This window comes from Piliocolobus tephrosceles, chromosome 4 (assembly GCF_002776525.5).
Source record: "Piliocolobus tephrosceles isolate RC106 chromosome 4, ASM277652v3, whole genome shotgun sequence".
NCBI classification, from domain to species: domain Eukaryota; kingdom Metazoa; phylum Chordata; class Mammalia; order Primates; family Cercopithecidae; genus Piliocolobus; species Piliocolobus tephrosceles.
The window spans coordinates 60,321,781-60,341,196 of record NC_045437.1 but is presented as its reverse complement, the minus strand read 5'-3'; the positions used below and the strand labels follow the sequence as shown (position 1 = coordinate 60,341,196).

Sequence of the window (19,416 nt, the reverse complement as noted above, 5' to 3'; positions counted from 1 at the left end):
TCCGCTTAGATACATAGCCTTACCTAAATTATATGTCTAAAAACTTAACTGTCATATTATCCAGTCCTCCCCTAATACCCAACTGGCTTCTCTTCATGATTTTCCAACTATAATTCTTTCTATTATTTGGGTTTTGAATTTCATGCTTTCTTTTGGCTATGGCCCTGCCAAGTCTTACGTATGCTTTCACCCTTCCCTGTGCAATCTTTCTCTTACCCATTCCTCCCTTTTCATCGCTATCCTATTTCAGGCCCTTATCACTTTTACACATAATTCCCTAACAGTTTCTTCTTGCTTTCAGTACAATTTTCCCTTGATGTAATCCATCCTGCACACCACCTTAGTCACTTTATTTTAGTTTCTTCATAATATTTTCCTTATAGTCAAATGTAAGGGTTCTTCATGAATTATAGGACAAAGTGCAAATGGCTTGACCTGGCATTTAAGGCAGTCTGCAGTATGGCCTCAATCTACAATTCTCACACCTGCCACTGGTCCTATAATCACATTCTCTGTTCCAGAGAGGCTCACTCCTCCAGAATGCCCACTACCTTCCTCTCCAGCAAACATACAATAAAGCTAATCCACATGAATATCCCATCCTACGCTGTCTTATCTAGCCCCTGGAATACCACCTCTTCCCTCATTTGATGTCTATATAAATCCTCAATGTTCAAGATCCAGCTTAAGGAGCACGTTTTCTGGGATCAATCATTCTGGTCCTCTGTATTGAATACTCCTCAGAACTCCTCTACAGGACAGGAACATAATGTATTATCTATCATTCATTAACACACAACAGGCTTACATTATATGGCTGGCTGTGTTTTCAGTGGTATGTCTATATGTTTTGCTATCTATCTATCTATCTATCTATCTATCCATCTATCTATCCATCTACGTGTTTGAATACAGATACACAAAAATCTCATTTCACCTATAAGAACCTTTGGAGCGGATACATGTCATATAATAATTGGGCTAAAACAAAAATCCCTCAGTGAAAACCTAAAGACTGAGTTGTGATTGTGCGCAGCCAAAACGTACAAAATGAAAACCTCCTAATGATTTATTTTCCACATGAAATTAGTACCAGATCTACAGAAAAATGGACAAGGATCAAATACAAATTATAAAGTCATCATCAAACTAAACTTTCATCCAAAAGTGATGATGTTGGCTGGGTGTGGTGACTCACACCTGTAATCCCAGCACTTTGGAAAGCTGAGGTGGGCAGATCACTTGAGGCCAGGAGTTTGAGACCAGCAAGGCCAACATGGTGAAACCCCATCTCTGCTAAAAACACAAAAACCATCTGGGCATGGTCACATGCCTGTTATCCCGGCTACTCAGGAGGCTGAGGCAGGAGAATCACTTGAATCCAGGAGGTGGAGACTGCAGTGAGCCGAGACTGTGCCACTGCACTCCAGCCTGGGTGACAGAGCAAGACTCCATTTCAGAAAATAAAAAAAAAAAAAAAATGTGATGATGTCAATAAAGACCCAAATCAGGATCACATGTTTAACATCAGAAAGTCTGTATTTGCCACAAGATAGAAACCTTGACAAAAGTAATACAGAACTGTTTTTGTTCTGGGTCACCTTAACTTTTCTGTGCTTTGTTACTTCATCTGAATGAAGAAGGTGAACCAGTTGATCTCACAAACCTCTTTCTAAGTGCTTCTAGAATTTTTTTTTTTTAAAGAAAAGGAAAGAAACTTCTATTAAACAGAGCAAAGTGTGACTCCTCTGTAAAGGGCTGACAGCAACTGGAAAATAGAAGAAGAGCAATCACCTGCAAAATGAGTCATTCCCTTGTAACAACTACACTGCTAGGGAATTCCTTCTCTTGCTGACAATGGCTAGCGTCAGACTCATGACAAAGACCTCATCCTGGGGCTATAACCAGGTTTAGGGTTTTTTCATTCATTCCTCTGTTTCTTACCTGCATTGTCATTTTTAATCTGTGCAATGATTACAGGGGCTATGTTTGGTTTTTGTTTCCAGTTTCCCCAGGAAGAGACAACTACTATCTTGATATTGATTAACACTTGAAACTTCTGTTAATCACAATTTCAGTATTTCAGGGAATCAGAAAAATCATTTGGAAGAGGCTTGAAGGTCATCCAGGGTGAGATAAAAGCAAAGCACAAGCAACAGACCGATGTTTAGACACAGTGAAGACCTACAGGAGACCCTCACAACTCCAATAAAAGTCTTCTTTAGGGCTGTCTTCATATTCTTTCAAATAAATCATAATAAAGGAGTTAGTGAGAGTGTAAATAAAAAATAGGCTATCATAGAGTGCTAGGTAACCGAGCTAAAACTAAAGTAAACAACTCAGTGGGCCATCACATATGCAAGCTGGTAAGGTCTCATAAATCACCATGACTGGGTATCGGGATTTCAAAGGCACACTCTGTAAGCTTTCTCCCAGGCCTGTTGATTCAAGCTCCAATTGCACTGGGTTACCTATATGGCAGCATATAAAGTTGACCTTTTACGTTTAAAAATAGTTCCATTCCTCATCCCTCCTAAGGACAGGCCACAGTACCTATCATATGTCCCCACCACACTACATAATTTATGTAAGTTTTCTCTTAATTTTCAATATAATCCTGTGAGGTAGATTATGTTAGTCCTGATTTACAGGGAAAACAGAGGCTCAGGGAGGCCAAATTAATTTACTGATCCAAGGTTGTAACTCTACCGTAGGGCAGATTTATATCCAGAAGAGGAATTGCAAAGCTCCTCAGAATTTAGGAGATTTAAAATGGAGTCAAGGTTCACATGGATAAAGGTTCACATTTTTCATCTTCTATTCCATTCTATTCCATTTTACTCTCCCAGCATCTAATAATAACTATGATATATTAGAGCAAATCAACCCATACTTATTTTGACAGTTTCTTTTCACCCCATTCCAGTTTGTACCTTGCTGTCTCAGAGCCCATCAACTACCTTTCCTCACTCCCAGGTAGCCGGTCCTTAGGGGATGACTTGGCAGTTGGCCCACCATCCACTGCTACCAGGGCATGACTCAAGGAGGCAACAGGTGAAGCTGATGCCAACTATTAGTGCTAAAAAAGACTCAAGCCTCATGAAACATACCATTTATAAATCAGTCTCCAGTCAGTTCTATCCCTCCCTCCATCTCTACAGCTGACTGTCCTTCCTTAAACATTTACACCCTCCAGCCGACCTGTCTGGGATTTCTTTTTAACTTCTAGGCTGTCCCAAAGGTTCAGTCCAACCAGGTTTCACCATATGAACCCTGCGGTGGAAAGGGGCAGCAACATACATTGATGCATTGGTCAGTTTGCCTCCAGCCAAGGAAAGTCTGACCCCTCCTCCCACTCTTCTCTTTCTCTGCCTCACACTGCCTAATACGTAGTTCCTCTTTCTCTCTTAACTTTCTTTCCTTATACCTTCATTCTCCACCCCATCCACAAGTGAAACTTCCCTTGCCACTTTGCCCCCACTAAGAAAACAGACCTCCAATGCAACCTCTTAATAGGCTAATTTTAAAATCATGAACCTGCTTACACCTTCCGTGAGTTTATCCTATATCTTCTCTATCGTCTGACTGCTTCCCACTAAGGTTTTATCCCTCCATCCCACCTCCAAATCCTCTGCAGCTCAGATTCTCAGATCTGCTTTAGTCACTTGGTCTCCTCATCCCACTGACCCTATTATCCTTCAGTTTACTTCTGTGCACACGTTAGAGGGCACGTGCTCCTCCTAGGAGCCAGGGCCAGGTTGGTTCTGCTCCCATCCTGACATGACTTAGAGAACAAAAAAGGCATAACGAGGTACTGTAGGATTCCTCTCTAGGAATTACGTTTGGTTGAAATTGCTCTTGCTATTTTGGAATCTAGTGCTCACTAAATACATTTTAAAAATATTATTTGGATATATTTTGAAAATACAATCAGAGGCCGGGTGCGGTGGCTTATGCCTGTAATCTCAGCACTTTGGGAGGCCAAGGTAGGCAAATTATGATGTCAGAGTTCGAGACCAGCCTGGCCAACATAGTGAAACCCTGTCTCTACTAAAAATACAAAAAATTAGCCGGGCATGGTGGCGGGCGCCTGTAAAGCCAGCTGCTTGGGAAGCTGAGGCAGGAGAATTGCTTGAACCTGGGAAGCGGAGGTTGCAGTGAGCCGAGATCACGCCACTGCACTCCAGTCCAGGCGACAGTATGAGACTCTATCTCAAGAAAAAAAAAAAAAAAAAAAAGAAGGAAAGAAGGAAAATACAACCTGAGAATAAACACTTGCTCTTCTATCTCTCCATCTTCCCCACCAATACAACATCCAGAAAATAATCATCTTTACACCTATTTAGAAGCATATAGATCTTAGTAAAGTTTAACTGAGCATTAGGTTTTCATCTTTAAAAATGTTTTGAGGCTGGTGCACTGGCTTATGCACTTTGGGAGGCCAAGGCAGGAGGATCACTTGAGCCCAGAAGTTTGAGACCAGCCTGGGCAACATAGTGGGACCTTGTCTCTACAAAAAAATAAATAAATAAATAAATAAATAAAAATAAATTAAATTAAGAAAAAGAAAAGCCAATGTGGTGGCACATGCCTGTGGTTCCATCTACTCAGGAGGCTGAGGTGGGAGGATGGCTTGAACTTGGAAGATCAAGGCTGCAGTAAGCCATGATGGTGCCACTGCACTCCAGCCTGGTTGACAAGGTGAGAACTTGTCTCCAAAAAAAAAATTTTGACATGTAGTATACTGTTTTTGGGACTAAATTAGAGATTTAAGGTTTGAGGTATGACAAAAAGTACCTGGAATCATACCTTACATTAGAAGGTAAGGTAAATACTGGTGTTTCCCAATGAGCTGTAGTCAGATTATTCATGTGTATCAAACGGACAATATATTGAAATATTTTAAAATAAGGCAACAAGTAATTTTTCCCATGAATTCTATTTTTTTTTTCTTTTGAGATGGAGTCTCACTCTGTTGCCCAGGCTGGAGTGCAGTGGCACCATCTCCATTCACTGCAACCTCTACCTCCTGGGTTCAAGTGATTCTCCTGCTCAGCTGAGATTACAGACATGCCTCACCACGCCCGGCTAATTTTTGTATTTTTAGTACAGACCGGGTTTTGCCATGTTGGCCTGGCTGGTCTTAACCTCCTGGCCTCACATGATCTGCCTGCCTCGGCCTCCCAAAGTGTTGGGATTATAGGTGTGAGCCACCACACCCAGCTAAATTCTAATTTTTTTTTTTTTTTTTTTTTTTGAGATGGAGTCTCGCTCTGTCACCTGGGCTGGAGTGCAGTGGCAAGATTTCGGCTCACTGCAACCTCTGCCTCCTAGGTTCAAGTGATTCTCCTGCTCAGCCTCCTGAGTAGCTGAGATTACAGACGTGCACCACCACACTTGGCCACTTTTTGTATTTTTAGGAGAGATGGGATTTCACCATGTTGGCCAGGCTGGTCGCTAACTCCTGCCCTTGTGATCAGCTCTCCTCGGCCTCCCAAAGTGCTGGGATTACAGGCTTGAGACACCATGCCTGGTCGCTAAATTCTACTTTTGAAAGAACAAATTTCCCTTACCTAGGGACTGATGATTCAGTCTGTAATGATGCATGCTCTTCATCTTTTTTTGTCTTTTCTTCCATATATCCTTTAGGCATTCTACTGTATTAACACTAGATAGAAAAAACCAGTATCTTCTGGCATAAGGTAAACTAATCTTTTCCTGATGTACAATAAAGAAACAGGCCTATTTCTAGTAGGAGATTCCTTATGATGTATCAAAACCCAATTATCACTTACCCTTATGGAGATCTTAGATCTCAGAGACTGTATTGACAATATAAGATTAAGAAAACGAAGAACAGAAAATCAAAATATACACCAAGGAGAATGTTAATAGCTTTTATTCTTATCACAGCATATTGTTGAAACTTACTTAAAATATATTTTTTAAAAAGACACAAGAGGACAAGTGTTTAGTTTTTAACAAGGGAGTGGACTAGTCAACAAATATTGATTACCTAATTTATGAACAGCTCTGTCCAAAGTGGTCAAAAAAAAAAAAAAAAAAAAAAAGACTTTAGTTTTCCTAAACCTATCTTAATTTTTAGTCTTTTAACAGAATTATATCTTTGTTCAATCTTTACAGTCTTTAGCCTCTTTTGTGAAATGGGTTTCCTTGTAAATAATCAAATGACACCTATATATATTTAAAGCACTGATGAAATAATTTTATCTCTTTATTAAAAACTGTGATAACCCTTTCAAATTTGAAATTTATTGTCTTCCTAAATTCTTGCTACAAAGCCTATCATTAATATTGCAGGTCATTTTTTCCGTAAAGATTGAACAAAAAAACACTAACAAATATACAATAAAGTCTTTATGGTCAAAGAATGTACTCCTTTTATAAAACTTGGAGTTGATGTAAAGACACAGACAACACAAGTTACCTTAATAATAAATGCACTTTTCTTTGTAATTTTGGGTAATTCAATGTGATTTATAATTCTTTTAAAAGACACACAATCACTTGTATTTTTGCATGGTTCTTTTTTTCCTAATTTCCCACTGTAGTGAAATATCTGTTTTTCATTCTCTATTGGGTTTGGATTGGAACCATCAGGTAGAATTAAAAGTAAAATAACTAAAGAAAAATACTTTATAGATCCTCTCAAAATACTTTGAAGGGTATAATCTCTTTAACTTTAAGATAGCTTTATTCATATTTAAGTCAAAAACAAAAAGCAACCAAAACACTGCTGTTTATACAGAAAGCAGCTTCAAAATCAGCCAGTTATTTTCTGAAATAGAGATGGCAGACATTATTAGCCTGCACTTACTCCAATATGGCAGCCATATCTTTGCCTCTTTGCTATGGACACATCCCCATCAGGCCTGTACTTTCTACTCTCCAGACCTGTTTATGACAGGCCAAGGTGTTTCCTATTATGGTGCCTATGGCTGCACAGTGCACTGCTTGTCAGTAATAAAAGCCAGAGGCTGTCCCTATAGGGATTACAGTGCAGCAGACCAGAGATGCCGATGGGAATGCAAGCATGCCCTAGGCAAACATTGCAGAATACTCTCTGACAGGCAAAAGCCAACAAACACATCCTTTCTTCCCAGACTAGCAGGGAAAGTATTCAATTATGTCATTTTCACTTGGAACAAACTAATAAGAAGAATGTTATTGCTAAAATAGGTAGAGACAAGAAAGAACAGTTTATGACCATGAATATGGCCTCTATGGTTTTTGCCTGTGCACTACAAACTTTTAATTTAAATGAGATGAGACTAGCATATACTATGCTAGCATATACTATGATCCAGCATATACTATGATAAAATTTCTGAGACATGAGTATCTAAAAGCAGAACTGTGAATAAGTGAGAAATGCTCAGGATTCCTGTCACTGAAAGAAAAAGAAAAAAAAAACCTTTCTTGAAAGGCACAAACTAGAACATTCAGACTCTCCATCTACCAATACAAGATAAAAAATAGCATTTACATTAACCAACATCATGCATCTTGTACTAATTTATGTGAGTAACTACAAAACATTATACTGACACTCACTGTGTAGGGTGTCAGGATGGCCAAGGGGTCTAAGGCACCAGATACCCACTGGGTTGGGCTAAAAATACCGTAGAAGACCTCATCAGAACAATAAAACAAAGACACAAAATATTGTACTAAGAGTTAAGAGAATTGCAAATAAAAGTTCTGCGGAAAGTCAAACGTATCCAATTAGGAGAGCCTGAGGTGGGAGATACAGGACACCCCAGATATTGAATGGGAAGAAGATGGGATTAAAAAAAAAAAAGGCTTTATAAAGGATGTAACATTCCAGATAGGCCTTAAAAGATGGTTTCAATTTTTTAAATAAAACTTTTAGTTTTAGAACAGATCTAGATTTATAGAAAACTTGTGGAGACAATACAGATAATTCCTATATACTCTATACTGTTTCCCATTATTAACATCTGACTTTAGTATGGCACATTTGTCATGATTATTGAACCAATATTGATACATTATTATTAAACAAAGTCCACATTTTATTCAGATTTCCTTAGTTTTCACATAATTTTTTTTTGTTTTTACTTTCTGTTTCGGATCCCATCCAGGATCTACATTATATTTAGCCCTCATGTCTCCTGAGGCTCTTCTTGGCTGTAGGTATCTCAGGTTTTCCTTGTTTTTGATAACCTTGACAGTTTTGCGGAGTACTGGTCAAACACTGGTCAGGTTTTGAGGTTAGAATGTCCCTCGACTGAGATCTGTCTGATATTTGCCTCATGATTAGATTGGGGTTATATGTTTTCAGTAGGGAAACCACAGATAAAAAGTGCCATTTTCATCAGATCATATAGAGGGTACATATTATCACTTCTCACTGTCAGTGTTGACCTTGATAACCTGGTTGAGGTAGTGATAGGTTTCTCCACTGCAGTTTCTTTTTTTTTTTCCCCTTTGTACACTGTACTGTTTAGAAGGAAGTCAATATGCACAACTCACACTTACGGTGGAGGGGGTTATGTTCTCCCTCCTTGAGAGCAGAGGGAAGCTACTGGGAATTCTGCACAGGAGGAGATTTGTCTATTCTTCCCCCACTTATTTATTTAATAAATTATATCAATATGGGTTTATGGATATTTATTTTACCCTATGGGATACAATCCAATACTATATTATTTTCTTGCTCAAATTGTTCTAGCTTTGGCCATTGGGAGCTCTTTCAGTGTGCTCTTGAAACTCTTCAATGTATTCCCATGGGTGTAGGGTTCCGTTTGTTTGACCAGGTCCTTACTTTCTGGCACTACAAGATGCTCCAGCTCATCTTACATATTTCCTTCCTGGGTCCCCAGAATCAGTTATTTTTTTTTTTCAAACAGTCTTGGTTCCTTTTATTAGAGAATGGCATTAGAAACCAAAATGTGTGTGCTAAGTGTGCTCATTGCTACTGGGGCATGGTTGCTTCTAGACCCTCTTGGCTGATAAAGCAAGGAAATATTTGTGTGTATACTAGATGGTAAGATGTTGAGAGGTAGAATGGAGAGTTACCTTCTTAATATATTTTTCTTAATATTAAATATTAATAAGATATTGTGTGCCTGGGTTACTTTCAGTCTCATGCAGAGGAAGAATTTATGAAAAACACTGGCTAGACTCTTCTTCTCCACTGCATTATGCATTTCTGCTAGAAAAAGCTCAGAGCTTTTCAGATATTCTGACAAAACTCTCAAGCTTGCTTGACGAGCTATACTGTAAAATTACAGAAAGAAACAAAGGGCAAACTTGAAGGATTAAAATAGAGGAAAGAAAGCATATAAAACACCACCAGAAAAAGTGAGTAATGGGGGAGAAGAGTAAATAAAACATAATTATCCTCTTTGGTTAGTATCAACATTATTAGGCCACTTTATCAAGAGGATAGAAATCAGGATGGCAGACACCCTTCTCTAATCCTCACCCTGCAAAGAAAATAAAAATGAATGTTATTCCTTCACATATGAAACTGAATGAGTTCTACTGAGTATCTAGTATGTTCCTGACTCAGCCTAGACAATTCCCATCTTTTAATTCATTACAGCAACTATTTAAATCATCACAGCAACTATTTAACAGATGAGGAAACTGAAGCACAGAAGGCAATGTGGCCCAGTTTATATTTGGTAAAAGGCAGAGAATGAATCCAATTCAGGCAGGCTGTCTATAGTAGGGTGCTCTAAATCCACGGACCATTCTGCCTAAGGAATGAATATTTTATGAATTGGAATATTTCTGCTGAAGGAATTTGCCATTTTCTCCTCTAGTGGAGAAATCCAACTCAGGGCAAAGAAGGAAAAATGTTGATTGTTTAAAACAATAAATTAGTCTCTAAATTGTTTTTGCAGCTGATTTAGACGTGTATGTCCAAGAGTACGCCCAGTGTTAGTAAATGGCAGGCAAAATGCTGTAAGGTGGTGCAAGGTTTAATGTTTTCTCATTTTGTTATTTATTAATTTTAGAAAAAATACAGAAAAAATATAACTTGAACATAAAACACATGATTTCATGAATACCATTACTTAAGATGAGACACTCAAGTATTTACATTTAACAATAAATTGCTCTTAGCATTTCTATACTTGGACAATAAATATCCAAAAAAGAAATTAAGAAAATAATCCCATTTGCAACAGCATCAAAAAAATAATTAGGAGCAAATCTAACCAAAGAGGTGAAAGATCTATATACTGGAAACTACAAGACATTGATTTAAAAAACTGAAGAAGACAGAAATAAATGAAAAGATATCCCATGTTCATATACCGAAAGAATTAGTAATGTTAAAATGTCCATTCTATCCAAAGCCATCTACAGATTCAATGCAATTCCTCTACAGATTCAATGCAATTCCTATCAAAATTCCAATGTCATTTTTTTCACAGAAACAGAGAAAAAAATCTTAAAATTTATATAAACCAAAAAACAACTAATAGCCAAAGCAATCTTGAGCAAAAAGAACAAAGCTGCAGGCGTCACATTCCCTCATTTCAAAATATATTATAAAGCTACTGTAATCAAAACAGCATGGTACTGACATAAAAACAAACATCAACCAATGGAATGGAATAGAAAGCTCAGAAGTAAATCCAAGTATTTAGAGTAAATTGATTTTTGACAAAGGGTCCAAGAACACAAAATGGAGAGAGGGCAGTCTCTTCAAATAGTGATGGGAAAACTGGATGTCCACCTGCAGAAGAAAGAAACTGTACTCTTATCTCACACTGCGTATACAAATCAACTCAAAATAGATATAAAGGCTTAAACATAAGACCTGAAACTGTAAAGCTACTAGAAGAAAATATAAGGGCATCTCTACAACAATGGTCTGGGCAATGATTTCTTGGATAGGACTCCAGAAGCACAGGCAACAAAAACAAAAATAGACAAATAGAACTGCATAAACTATAAAGTATCTGCACAAGCAACCAAATAATAGAGTGAAAAGACAACCCATGGATCAGGAGAAAATATCTGCAAACCATACATCTGATAAGAGGCTAATATGTAAAATATATAAAACATTCAAACAACCAAACAGTAAGAAAACAAATGGATTAAAAATAGGCAAAGGATCTGAATAGACACACTTTCCTCAAAAAAGAGATATGAATGGCCAACAGAGATACCAAAAAAAAAAAAAAAAAAAAAAAAAAAAATGCTCCTCAGTCCCACACAGTGGCTCATGCCTGTAATCCCAGTGCTTTGGGAACCTGAGGCAGGAGATCACTTGGGGCCAGGAATTTTAGACAAACCTGGGCAGAATAGCAAGGCCCTCTCTATATGAAAAAATAAAAAAAACCAGGCATGGTGGCACACACCTGTAGTCCTAGCTACTTGGGAGGCTGAGGCAGGATCATTGAGCCCAAGAGTTTGAGGTCACAGTGAGACATGATCACACCACTGCACTCCAGTCTGAACAAAAGAGCAAGACCTTGTCTCAAAAACAACAAACAAAAACTCAACAATATATCTAATTCTCAGGGAAATGCAAATTAAAACCACAATGAGCTATATCTCATACCTGTTAGAATGGCTATTTTCCTTCTTTTTCTCTCCAAGTTCAGGGGTACACGTGCAGGACGTGTAGGTTTGTTACATAGCTAAACATGTGCCATGTTTGCTTCACATATCATCCCATCACCTAGGTACTAAGCCCAGCATCCATTAGCCATTCTTTCTGATGCTCTCCTTGCCCCCATCCCACTCCGCAACAGACCCCAGGATGTGTTGCTCTCCACCATGTAGAATGACTATTTTCAAAAGATGAATGATAACAAGTGTTGGCAAAGATATGGAGAAAAGGGAGCCCTTCTACACTATTGGTAGGAACGTAAATTAGAACGACCATATTGAAAATAGTATGAAGGTTCCCCAAAAACCTAAAAAATAGAACTACCACACAATCCAACAATCCTGCTTCTAGGTATATACCCAAAGGAATTGAAATTGATACATCAAAAAGGTATTTGCTCTCCCATATTCATTTCAGCTTTATTTACAACAGCCAAGATATGGAAGCAATCTAAGTGTTCATCACTGAAAAGAAGGATAAAGAATAAAAAATGTGATATATATATATATATATATGAAGATTATACAGCCTTATAAAAGCAAGAAATTCTGTCATTCACAACATCATGAAATGGAACTGGAGGACATTATGCTAAGTGAAATAAGTCAGGTACGGAAAGACAAATACTGTCTTTAATAAATGATCTCACTTTATGGGGAATCTAAAAAAGTCAGTCTCAGAAACAGAGGGTAGAAAGGTGGTTACCAGAGGCTGTACAGGAGGAGGGAGAGAAAAATGGAAGATGTTGATCAAACAGTACAAAATTTCAGTCAGATTGGAGGAATAAGTTTTAGTGATCTATTGCACTGCATGCAGACCCCAGTTAATAATAACGCATTATGTGTTTTACAAATGCTAAAATAGATTTTTGACATTCTCATCACAGAAAGATAAATTGGTGAGGTAATACAGATATGTTAATTAGCTTTACTGAATCTATGATGTACACATTTTAAAAATCACATTGTACCCCAGAAATATATACAATTAATATTTGTCAATTAAGAATAATTGACAAATTTTTAAAGATTAATAAAAAAGAAATAAGTTAAAACATTTAACATATAATAGCCTATACGAATGTACAAGAAATGACAAAATCCCAGCATTATGGGAGGCCGAGGGAGGATCATGAGGTCAAGAGATTGAGATCATCCTGGCTAACACAGTGAAAGCCCTTCTCTACCAAAAATACAAAAATTAGCTGGGCATGGTGGCGGGAGCCTGTAGTCTAGCTACTCGGGAGGCTGAGGCAGGAGAATTGCTTGAACCCGGGAGGTGGAGGTTGCAGTGAGCCGAGATGATGCCACTGCACTCCAGCCTGGGTGACAGAGCGAGACTCTGTCTCAAAAATGACAAAGTTTGAGCAACATTAACTTAGACTGTAAATTCTTAAAGAATAGAAAAGTTGTGTTTTTCTTTTAAGAAATATTATGTTTTTATATTGCAAGAAATATGTGACACAGAGTTTTTCTTAATCTCTCTTTTTTAATATATTCTAGACAGGCAAGCACATGTAATTTATTGAGCACCTAGTGTGTGCTAATGCACCAAACTGAGCTTTACATACATTATAGCTTATGCTCTCAATAACTTTTCCATTTTATTTTCCCCTTTCATTATCCCCACTTATAAACGAAAAAACAGCTCCAGAGTGGAAAGGCCTATTGCCCAAAATATTAGATAGGAAACAACAGAGCTGGAATTCGAAACCATGTTTGCTTAATGAAAAACATTTATCTTCTTTCCACTGTACAAAGCTGCTGTAAGTATCACTGGTGCATACTCCAGGCCAGGGAGTAAATATCATTCATCCTTATCACATGCAAAGTATAACAGAACAAAAACAAGAAGCTCTGAATACTAAATAATAATAATAAATACTTTATAAAAGATAAACTATTCTCTAAGAGTAAAAAATAATAAGCCTATTATCATTATAGCTGGTAACTGAACTTAACTAATTTCCTAATAGACACAGCAGAACTGTTTGTTGTTTAAGCAAATATCAAGGCATACCCCCAATCCCTGTTACAGGGAATAAAAAAGTCTTCTTCAAATGCCTTTCAAAACAAATGTGAATATTAAAATAAAGTGCTACTGATCTCTCTATATTCTAGAAAGATCTCAGATGAACAGTGTCAATTAAACTATTACAATAAATAGCCATGTAAAAACTGCTCCCCTGCTAGAGCTACACCATCGCAAAATTAACCCCAGCAATCTACAGTTTCAGAAAAAGAGTTGGTCCCTCCTGCTGAAAAAGAGAAAACCAAGCTCTACATATGTTGTGAATCAACGGAAAATAATGACATTAGCAGCACTTCACATCCATCATGTATTTATATCTTAAGTGATAGCTACAATCTATGTAACTGTCACAGAAATCTTCTTAAATTGAACAAAAGCATTATCTATCATCCTTGCTATCTCGAAAAATACCAGTTTGTTTCATCTATCCATAACATTAGAAAAAATACTTCTTTTATCACGGCCAACCCTTATGTTTTGGAATTTTTTTCACAAACGTAGACAGTTTATAATGCTCTCAGACAGAAGTTCCCACTACCACTACCCCATAAATTAAGTCAAAATATAATTGAAAAAAAGAAAATTCTCTAGTAATGATTAATTTGTTCAATAATTAAAAATTAGGAGTTTTGGATAATTACATGTTAGGAATAATTAAATTTTTACTAAATACTGGCACAGGAACTGAACGGATGACAATAGAGACAAGATTTGTTTTAATCCTTAGTTTTATGCTAAGGTAAAGTCAAGGGCTCTACTTTCCAGTGAAAGAAAAATTTCCTTTAAAATTGTTTCCCTCTTCTATTATTACTGAAAAGCAAAGAAAGTATTTTTTCTAACAGTGATTATAGGATTCTCAACCTTTCATATTAACTTTTAGGTACTACATGTAAGCCACATAAATCTTTCCCCAATCTACCTCTATTAAGTAGATTAAAAAGCAGATATCGAACTCAAAACATCTAAATGTTGATTTTCTATAATTATAGAAGATATTTTCTTCTGATATTTAAAGTTTGTATTTAGGCATATTAACTCAACAATTTTTTAATCTAAAGTTTAATATGTTAATGTAGAAAACAACTGAGGCTATTTTCTCTCTATAAAACTAACATGCCTTTTCCAATTAACTTAGTTTCCTTCTTAGCAAAAGTTTAACATTTATCTCTATTCTGAGTTACGTTGTGGTTGCATAATATGGAAACATCTTAAGATTTAGCCACTTCTATGAAGATCCTATATTTATTACAACACCCCTCTTGCCCAGAAGAAAATACATCAACAAAAAGTGCTACTATATGTTCTGCATTGACTATTACAAAGCAGTAGGGGGAGCAGCCAGAGAAAGCACTGAGACAAAGCACCCCAGCAAAGCAATTTAATTTATAGGCAACAGAAACATGCTAGAGAGGTTTGTCAAAAGCCAAATACACAAAATAAATTCCATAAAGAAGTCATGACCACATTTGTAAAGCTGGCCTAAGTACATTTGGAATGAAGTATAGAAAAATCTGAAGTCTCTTAGGGGCTGGATTCTAACTTCAAGACAGACTTTCAGCTTGAAACACAGTCATTTCCAGCCATGCCAAACCTCAAACTGCCCCCAAAATTAGAGAGCAGAAACAAAATACCATTTTTATAGTGATACGTCTTTGGAAGAACTCAAACTGATTTCATTTTCTCCTTTGAACCTCACTGAACTTACAGGGAAGGCCTGGTGAAAGGTGCACTATTAGGTCACAAGAGGATAATGTTACAGGGTTCCATAGCATAATCCTTGAAAGCCCTGAGGCCCAGACCGCTGTCCTCTCCTCTCCACTGACTCCCATCCTCGATATACTTTCTATGAGAGAAAGGTAACCAAAAACACGGTGAAACTATTCTACTTAAAAGGTGTTTTACTGCAAAGGCACATTGACCACTAACCCTTATTACATTTTACATGTTCTAAAAATTAGTAAGGACTGCATTTTCAGTTTTAGAGTAAAACGGGAAAAGTACTTAGTTAGCTCTTCTGTCTGGCATTCTGTAACTGGAATTTAAGAAAAACCTAAACTTCTAATTAGAACTTCAGAATGTTCATGTCTGCATTATACCACAAAAACTATAAATATAATTTAAGCATTTTTATGATACAGAAATGTGTGCTATAGACAGTCATCTAAGAATTATAAAATTCCATAAAACTTGAAATGTCTAGTATAAGTTCCAACTGAATGGTAAAAAGACATTTTAGCCATGTAAGCAACCAATGAAGTTTGACCTAAAATCCAAATAATAGCAATAACAACAGATACAGTGCCTACTATTGTCAGATACTATATTAGCTAGCTCTTTTTTATATATTCTTTTGAACTCTTACACTGACCTTTCAAGATAGTTATTATGAGGCCCATTTTATGCTAAGGAAACTGAAGCTAAAAAAATTGAAGTCATTTCTCTAATGTAACTCCATTAGCAAGAAACAAAACCGTAATTCAACTTCCAGGTTTGCCTGCCTCCAAAGCTTTGAGACCTCACTAAAATTATGCTCAATTGTAGCAATGAGGTTCCAAAGGAAATCTGTACAAATCTTAGGCAGATTAATGTGCTTATAAGGGTAAATGCTGTAGATTTAATCACTCAAACTAAATGCCATCTGGAATCTCTTACCCCACTTGGTACAAGCATCCTACATGTGTTATAGCCAACCCTAGCCTTGGCCAAGAATTCAATAATTTTCCTGCTTCAATGCCATCAACAAGCAAGCAACATTATAATACCAATATAGGAAGTACAGCTAGTTGCTCCTAGAGCATCATTTAAAAACTGCTAATTGGTTAAGATGCCTTTTATTGAGAAGTCTAAGAAACAGAAATAATGTGTTAATCCAGTTTGTTTAATGGGTTTGAGGAATCAGTTTCCTCCTTCCTAACACCTAAATCCATCTCCATAATAAGTATTTTCTATCACCATTTAAAAATCCTGATCTCCTACTAGTGTTTTTATTGTGCTTTTCGATCTATTAGAGTAAATTTTTTAAAACCTCAAGAGAGAACAGAGAATACTGTCATAATTTTTCAAAGTCTCAAAGAGAATAAACTGAAAATACCAGTTGGTTTGAACACATATATGTAAAAAGAATGGATGGTAATAAAACTAACAACCGAAAGGCAATGTTTCAGATTCATTCATTCGTACTCAAGAAATATCAAATAACTGAGTGGAGATGATGCAAGCGGTACACATTTCCAGTTCAGACTGAAGGTGTGGCAACACTCACAGGGGCCTTTGGATCAGTTGCTCCAACTCAGTTTACAGCTTTTGTGGATGTGGCTTATTCATGCCCTTGTTATCAAGAAGAAGAGTAACTTTACAACCCTTTGCAAGAGCTTTTTTTTTCTTTCTATGCCAACCCTTTTTTTGTCTATAATTAAAGTCATGTAAGCTTAGCACTTATTTAGAAATAAGTTAAAGAACACATGAATGGCTTGGACATTAAAAGTTTAAGCTACAGCTTAAACTGAGCTAAGTTTAATGTTAAAAATTAGTGTGACGGCAATGATTTTTCAATTCAGTTCTGTCGTGGGCTAGGAAAAAATATCGTAATTTTTCAGCCACAAGACATAAACATTGCTAGAATGACTACATTTTGAAAAAATTATCTTCTCGCTTTACCTAGATTTCATTTTAACCAAACAGACCAAACTCTCCTATCAAACCTGTAAATTAACTCAAAGTCTCATTTGGGGCCTTCATAGTAAAGATTACTTCTTCTAAATCTCTGTCTTATCCGGTGCCTTTAAAAGAAGGGATCATTTTAGGCAATTATTATGACCTAAAAAATTTTTAAATCTTAATGTACAGATTAATTCCTTGACAGCTGAAGTCATTTACAATACATTATTAAATTTCACATTCAGTATTAAATCCAAACATAGGTCTCAACATGAAGAATATGGATTTTAGGGAAAGCAACTAGCTGCTCAAATTCATTTAGCTGAAAAACTACTGTCAAATCATCTTGAAAACATACACTAATGCTTGTACATTGCTAAGTGGCTTTTGATTCTGCTCTTCCTTTTCCTACACAGAATCAACCACACAATGGAATTAAGAACTCTGGCCCATGGCAAAGTGCTCCCATTTAGCAGTTAGGACACTGGACATATTCAGCATATGTCTACTGCTATTAAGAATCAAATTATGAAAAAAAAAAAAAACCCTGTATTTTATAAAACTAAGAATTTGTTACCCAAATGAGAACAAAAGTACCTAATGCCACAGCAGGGGTAAGAGTCCCAGTAAGAGAGCAATAATTGGTCATTCTGATGAGGAGCTGTGCCAAATTTAGAAATGAGGCACAAATGACAAAAAACAGAATTGATCGTCAGTGTGGACATGGGTAGGTCAGTGTGCATATGGGTAGGTTAGTATCTGCTGGCCGTGTCTACAGAGCCCCTTTTATTTATTTGAAGCCAACTTTTCACTTGACAATGCTACCTACAAAAGCACTGTTAATAGATAAGACAATCAAGTGGCTGTTATGCTGTGGCATTTTTGTAAAAACTGCATGAGAACAGGTGGGATAAAAACCATAGTAAGGTAGAAAAAAAAAAAGCATCACTCATTGAAAGATATGTGCACACAGATGAACTGTAAGTTTATATAACCTTCTTGACCTTGTAAATAGGTAGCCAAAAATACTTAAATACCTTGCAGAGACAACTATTTATCACACAACATTACCAGTCCTTACTGGCTGAATCCTTCAGCCATCTGCATATGACATGCACAGGCAAATAGCCATTAAAAACATATATAATTCCAATTATCTCCTTGCATAACTAAAGACACAAAGAACAGGAAATCCAAAAAATACAGCAAAACTGAAAACATTATACCTTGCCTTCCGTGCTATTTTAAGGCTGTCCCAGGTTGAAGGTTACTTCTCAGCCCTCAAAACTCCATTAACTGCCAAGACCAGCACCTTAGCACATATGGCACAGATGCCTAGTTGAAACCTCCTTGTACTCAATGACCTCAAAAAACTGGGCTTTCTCTCCAAGATTGATGGAAACAAAAGTAATGATCACAAGGAACCTTCTAACTCTGTTAATGTTTCCTGCGGATGTGTATGGCCAACTGAATACATAAAGGCTCAGTTCTTGCGGGGTACCCTGACAACCAGATGAATTAGGGTGAAGGTTCCAAGTTCGATAAACTCTTCTGAGTTTGAGTGCCCTAGGTGGTGACATTCAAGTGATTTCACAGACGTCCACCAATTCTTATTTTAACCGGGAATCCCAAGAACACCGTTAAACATGCAATGCCAATGGACCCTACTGGGTTTCTGCTACAAGGGCACAATGTCACTTAGGAACCCTGTGTCTTGGGAGGTACTTAAACTACGTCAAATTGCTTTTGGAAAATGTTTATCTGGCGTGACTAGGAGAGGCAAGGCATGGAAACAAGAACCTCCCTCTAAGGAGCAGAATAGCCAACATGCAGTAAGCCTAAAAAACCTCTCACTGTATTTCCCGGGGCTATGGGTACTAGCTGGCTCGCCGGCAGGGGAATCAGCAGCCTGGGGGCATCGGTGACAGCAGAACCTGGGGCTTACCTTGTTGGAGGCCATCTCACTGACGGAGTGCCTGGTCTGTAGGGTCTCTAACTGGTCCAGACACCAGTCCAGCTCCTCCAGGGTCTCGCTGGCCAGTTTCTGGTAGGCCTCCTCTGCGAAGAGACAGGGAAAGGGGGACTCAGTTCTCAAGCGCTTCACG

At 37.2% G+C, this 19,416-nt stretch overlaps 1 protein-coding gene across 6 annotated transcripts in view; it reads right to left on the bottom strand.

Moving 5' to 3' along the window:
- Positions 1–19,416, bottom strand: part of PDE4D (phosphodiesterase 4D) — a 1,617,209-nt gene that overhangs the window by 39,350 nt on the left and 1,558,443 nt on the right. For all 6 annotated transcript variants that reach the window (XM_023210496.1, XM_026456052.1, XM_026456068.1 and 3 more), the window contains one exon: positions 19,257–19,369. In XM_023210496.1, the coding sequence (XP_023066264.1) occupies positions 19,257–19,369 (113 nt within the window). The remainder of the gene's footprint in view (positions 1–19,256; positions 19,370–19,416) is intronic.